Raw genomic sequence first — 4594 nt, forward strand, 5'->3', positions numbered from 1 at the left:
GAGGAGGTAAAATATCAGGATACGCCAATCAAAGGCAGCGTAGGGCGGGTCATCATGCCCATCATGCCCATCATCCCTGGCAGCGATCGCGAGTGTTTTTTTTTTTTTTTTCCCAAACTTTATTGAACAATTAAATTTTACAGTTCCACATAGGAATCTTCGGTTTTCATTTTGCATTCTTAAGCATTATATAAAACATGTTCAAACTCTGTTCAAAAAAGCAAGGCCATACCGACATAAAATAAAATGCATATATTTAAAAATAAATATTAGAAAAATAAAAATAAACTATGACATGTTATAAGAAAATAAACAAATTAATAATACAGGCTAATCTTCCTCACCTCCCAGCAGTCAGGATTTTAAAAAAAGCAGATCTCTATTAACAAATCAATCAAAGCACCAGGTACCTTGACATATTCTGACACAGGTCTTGTACTGGTTTGTATGTGTCCGCCAAAAACAACAAAGAGGGAAAAAAAAATCTTAATTTCACTTTTAAAACATGTCATTGAGGGTTTCTGATTCATCCATTTACATGTATGGATATGATATTTTCCCATAGTTATGATTATATTAACCATATCAGATATTTCTTTAGTGAGATTATTTTCGTAAATTAAAATTTGTTGTATATCAAATGGTGTGATATTCTCCATTTTAATGCTTACCCAATTATGAAAGTTCTGCCAAAATTGTTCGGTAACTTTGCAAGAGTAGAAGAGATGTTCAAAGCGATCGCGAGGGTGGTTCATTTTGAACACACGGCGGCGGCAGGTCTGACGGTTCGGTTTACGGTTGATGCTCTCTCTCTCTCTCTCTCTCTCTCTCTGCATATCAGAGCCCATTCGAATACAATGGAGACAAATGAACCTCCCGTTACTGGTAAGTAAAATAACGTATTTGAAGGAGTTCGCTTACATCGGATTTTCGGTTTATGTAGCATTGCTAAAAGTGATAGTTAGCTTGATGCTAAAAGGTAACACATTTAAAAAAGTGAGAAATGTGGTTGTTCTCTGTTTTTTTTTTTTTTAACAGATAGCCTGTATAACTGTTTTTTTTTTATCTTTTTATGTATGTCTATTGGTCATATTGTTCGGCTAAGAAATAATAGATTTTTTTTATTTTTCACTTCAGAACACAAGGACAGGACATTTGCAGTGGTGCAGTGGAGTGAAGGATTCTGGGAACCTCAGTGAAGTAAAGACTGGCAATATACGCAGGTGTGATGATTCCAAGATGGACCAACATGGGAATCCCATTTCCACCTACCCAGCCGTCATCGAATGGCGCCATGGGAAGAAAACAGCTTGGAGGGTTGCCCCACTACCTGGCCACTGTTATTTTAGTCAGTGGTAAGTTAATGTTCTGTTGCTATGGTTCAAAGTGAAGATTGTTGCTACATAACTTGAAAATAGGTGACTTAAGTTAGACGAAAGTTTTTACTTGTCTGAATTTGTGTTCTTACTTTCCTTGCCAGGTGGGTAAATGCTTTCCAACAAATGTTTTGCAGGATACATGATGATTAATTACAGTATTATTGGTGGGAAGGTCATGTCAAATGGGCCCTATTTAAATAAGCCAACTCTTGATTTAAAATGTTACACTATTCTTTACAACAGTTTTGTCACCATTTTATCATGTGTAAGTTACTGCTCTACAAAATGCTTATCTACACAACTTCCCTCCTCTCTAAGTGAATGCATGAACGACACTATACCACAGTAATCTCATGATGTTAATGTCTATAGCAGCGGTTCCTACTTTTAAGTACCCCTAACCTGACACAAATTGGAACATAAACTCCTGTCTGATAGATTTTTCTTATAGCTGTTTTAGTACATACAGTTTATTAAACATTAACCAAAGTTTCATATGGATTTGAAATACATGTAGTTAAATATAAATTATTAGCATTTTCTGCAAAGCCCACTGTGTGAACCACAGCTCTACACAACACATACTATGATACTGACAATGTCATAACATAATATGGTGAAACAAAAACTGCTCTTGAGTATTAAGCAGTTTGTCATGAAATCTGTTTGTTTGTATTCTTTCTTCTTTTGTTCTCTAGCTACTCGTTATGAGGCAACCCGTAAACTTGATGCACTGCTGAAGGAAAATGAACCTGCACAGCTGACCAAGAGGGTATCAGTCCGCCCTCAAAAATATCAGGATGATTCAGATGTCTCAGGTCCAGATGAGACTCAGATTCTGACTCAGCCATTGCAAGTCAAGGTGACATCTATTTGCTTTTAACTATTTTGAGTTTACCATATTTTTCGGTTGTATCATATAAATAGAATCTCTCTCTCTCTTTCTCTCTCTCTATACCCAGAAGTCAAAGGCTCTCACAAGGAAAGACCCTGCAGAGGAATTCCTTGCAATGTACAGCGATTCACCACCTTCAGTCATTCATCGTGATAAAATCTGACAAAGACAGTGGCTGAATTAAAGCAGGAGATCCAAGATCTGAAAGAAGAGAATGCTAATTTGAGGGAGTTGCTTGTCCAAGGTATCACTTCTAATCACTTATTTAACAATTAGACAACCAAAACACTTGAGCCATACTTTATATTGTACTAAAGAATGATGTACTGTTTTTTTTTTTGTCATCTTCTGTGTATAGATGTGCCTGATCTCCTAAAGACCATGAAGAATGTCATTGATTTGGCTGAAAATCCTAAGAGATCCAGTTTGGAGCTGACCACACCACCACTGCCCCCCCCAAAATTCTCCACAGTCCAGGCCCGGTTCATCATCTGCAGATTCACTGTTGTCCCTCCCCAGATCTTCAGCATCCAGCTCCACATCAGAGACTGTTATAAGGGACTGCCAGTCATCCAAGGTAATTGATTTTTAAAGAATAAATAAGTCCAGTGCATAAATTGGATCTACTGCCTCTTAGATCTACATGTATGAGTATGGAAGATCTAATTTTTGTTTTGATGTCCTAAGTATCTAGGGGTGAGCAAATTATATTTAAACCCTACTAACAATGTCTCCTTGTTTAAACAGGTGGAGATCCATCCTGGGACTGGAGTCATGGTAGAGAAACTGGTGTGGGCCTATGCAGTTAATGCAAATTTGGCTACAGTATTTGTGAGGCATCTTCTCACAGTAGTCTTCCCAATGGAGATACTGCTGGTGAAAATCTTCGCCTTTGCCAAATGGAAGAACCTAATTCATAGAATACTGTCTGATCTTCCCTTGCTTATACTGTATTATATACGCAGGTGTAATATTGGTCTACTCATGACATGCTATTGTAAGCTACCTCGTTCTCTCCTGTTTCAAGTGCCTCTGAATTATTTTTTGTCCAACAGCAAATAAGCAAATGAATACATTTAGGAAAATAAGTATATTTTAGTCTGAAGTATAATCTTTCATTTGAAAGAGGCATCTCTTCATCGAAGGTTATACTTTGTGATGTATTTCCTTTTAGTTAACTTCTCTATGCATCTCCAATACAGTGCAATAAAGCTAGCACCATTAGACATTATATTATGTAATGATGCTTTTTTGGGTTACTTTCAGATTAATAATTGTACTGTTATTCTTTTCCATTTTCCTCTATTGTGTTCATATATAGGTGCAACGCTTGAGAGGTGGCCTGGGACTCAGCCCTCCAGCATTGGCAGCACAATCAATGCCAAGATCACAGAGCTCCGTGCCAAAAGTAAAATTGTTTCTGTTACAACAACCCCTTAAAACACTGTTTACCACACCACAATCATGATCCACCTGGTCGTAACTGTTACTGTTACTGTTACAGTGTCACATTTGTAGCCACGTTTTACCTGTTAGAGTTAAATTGTTTTAAGTGGGCAGGTTTTTATCCCTCCCTCGTTTTGCCCATGTTGATGTTCATTGTAATATCTATTCACTGCAAATAAAGTCCATCAAATTAAAACTTTGCCTAACAGCCATTTTTTCAGCATTACAGATATTGATTTATAGACTGCAGTTATGTAGCTGGGATGGTAGAAAGTAGTATTGCAGTAGTAAAGGGAAAAATTAAGTTTTGTCACTTTCATATGTAAGTCACGTGTTTCTTATGATAGAAATGTATATGAAGCTGTATGAAATCATTCATAAAAAAGTATGTAATTTTTATAATCATATTGCAAATTTCATAGGCTGACATTTAAGAATTCTTATACAAAAAACATAAAGAAAACATAGTTTACCGTGGCATTACATTCCCATAACATACAAAAAATCTATATGTAATGGTATATATTCCTATATCTTTTTATACAGATTTTTATTATATGCCATTTAATAAACTTATATAAAACATATAAAGACAGCATAATTCACCTGCAACAAATATTCACTTTTCATACAGAAAACATACATATAGTGGAATTTATTCATATATGTAAGGTATATGTCTTTAAACAGACATAGTACAAAAAACTGCAAAAACTATATGAAATGTGTATGGAAAACATACGTTGACATGTGCTTTCCTTATTTTCTACATATATAGTTTTCACATGATTGTTATATAATTAGTGCCACGGGTGCTCAGCTCCGAGGCACTCCTCTACAGCTAGAATAGCTGAGAGGAGTGAGCCCCGAGGCA

General features: G+C 36.0%; 1 protein-coding gene across 2 annotated transcripts; it reads left to right on the top strand.

Annotated features, from left to right (window-relative positions):
• Positions 1-624: 624 nt before the first annotated feature.
• Positions 625-3910, top strand: LOC111648363 (uncharacterized). 2 transcript variants are annotated; one of them, XM_087171797.1, is made up of 7 exons: positions 625-885; positions 1138-1355; positions 2078-2241; positions 2342-2518; positions 2633-2851; positions 3022-3063; positions 3596-3910. In XM_087171797.1, exons 5-7 carry the CDS (start codon positions 2656-2658, stop codon positions 3712-3714), a joined length of 357 nt encoding a protein of 118 aa, XP_087027923.1. In that variant the 5' UTR covers positions 625-885; positions 1138-1355; positions 2078-2241; positions 2342-2518; positions 2633-2655; the 3' UTR covers positions 3715-3910. The 2 variants fall into 2 exon arrangements, with proteins under 2 accessions (XP_087027923.1, XP_087027924.1); XM_087171798.1 differs by having other exon boundaries at positions 3022-3051.
• The last annotated feature ends 684 nt before the right edge of the window (positions 3911-4594 follow it).

Source organism: Seriola lalandi, unplaced genomic scaffold (genome assembly GCF_002814215.2).
Source record: "Seriola lalandi dorsalis isolate HSWRI2012SDOR001 ecotype SW California unplaced genomic scaffold, Sedor1 jcf7180002054981, whole genome shotgun sequence".
In the NCBI taxonomy this organism is placed as follows: Eukaryota; Metazoa; Chordata; class Actinopteri; order Carangiformes; family Carangidae; genus Seriola; species Seriola lalandi.

Excerpts from the sequence above, each read along its gene's own strand:
- LOC111648363 (XM_087171797.1), top strand. The coding sequence starts at position 2,656 with ATGAAGAATGTCATTGATTTGGCTGAAAATCCTAAGAGATCCAGTTTG. Across the intron at positions 2,852-3,021 it reads GGGACTGCCAGTCATCCAAG|GTGGAGATCCATCCTGGGAC; the intron begins GTAATTGATTTT and ends TTGTTTAAACAG. Across the intron at positions 3,064-3,595 it reads GAGTCATGGTAGAGAAACTG|GTGCAACGCTTGAGAGGTGG; the intron begins GTGTGGGCCTAT and ends GTTCATATATAG.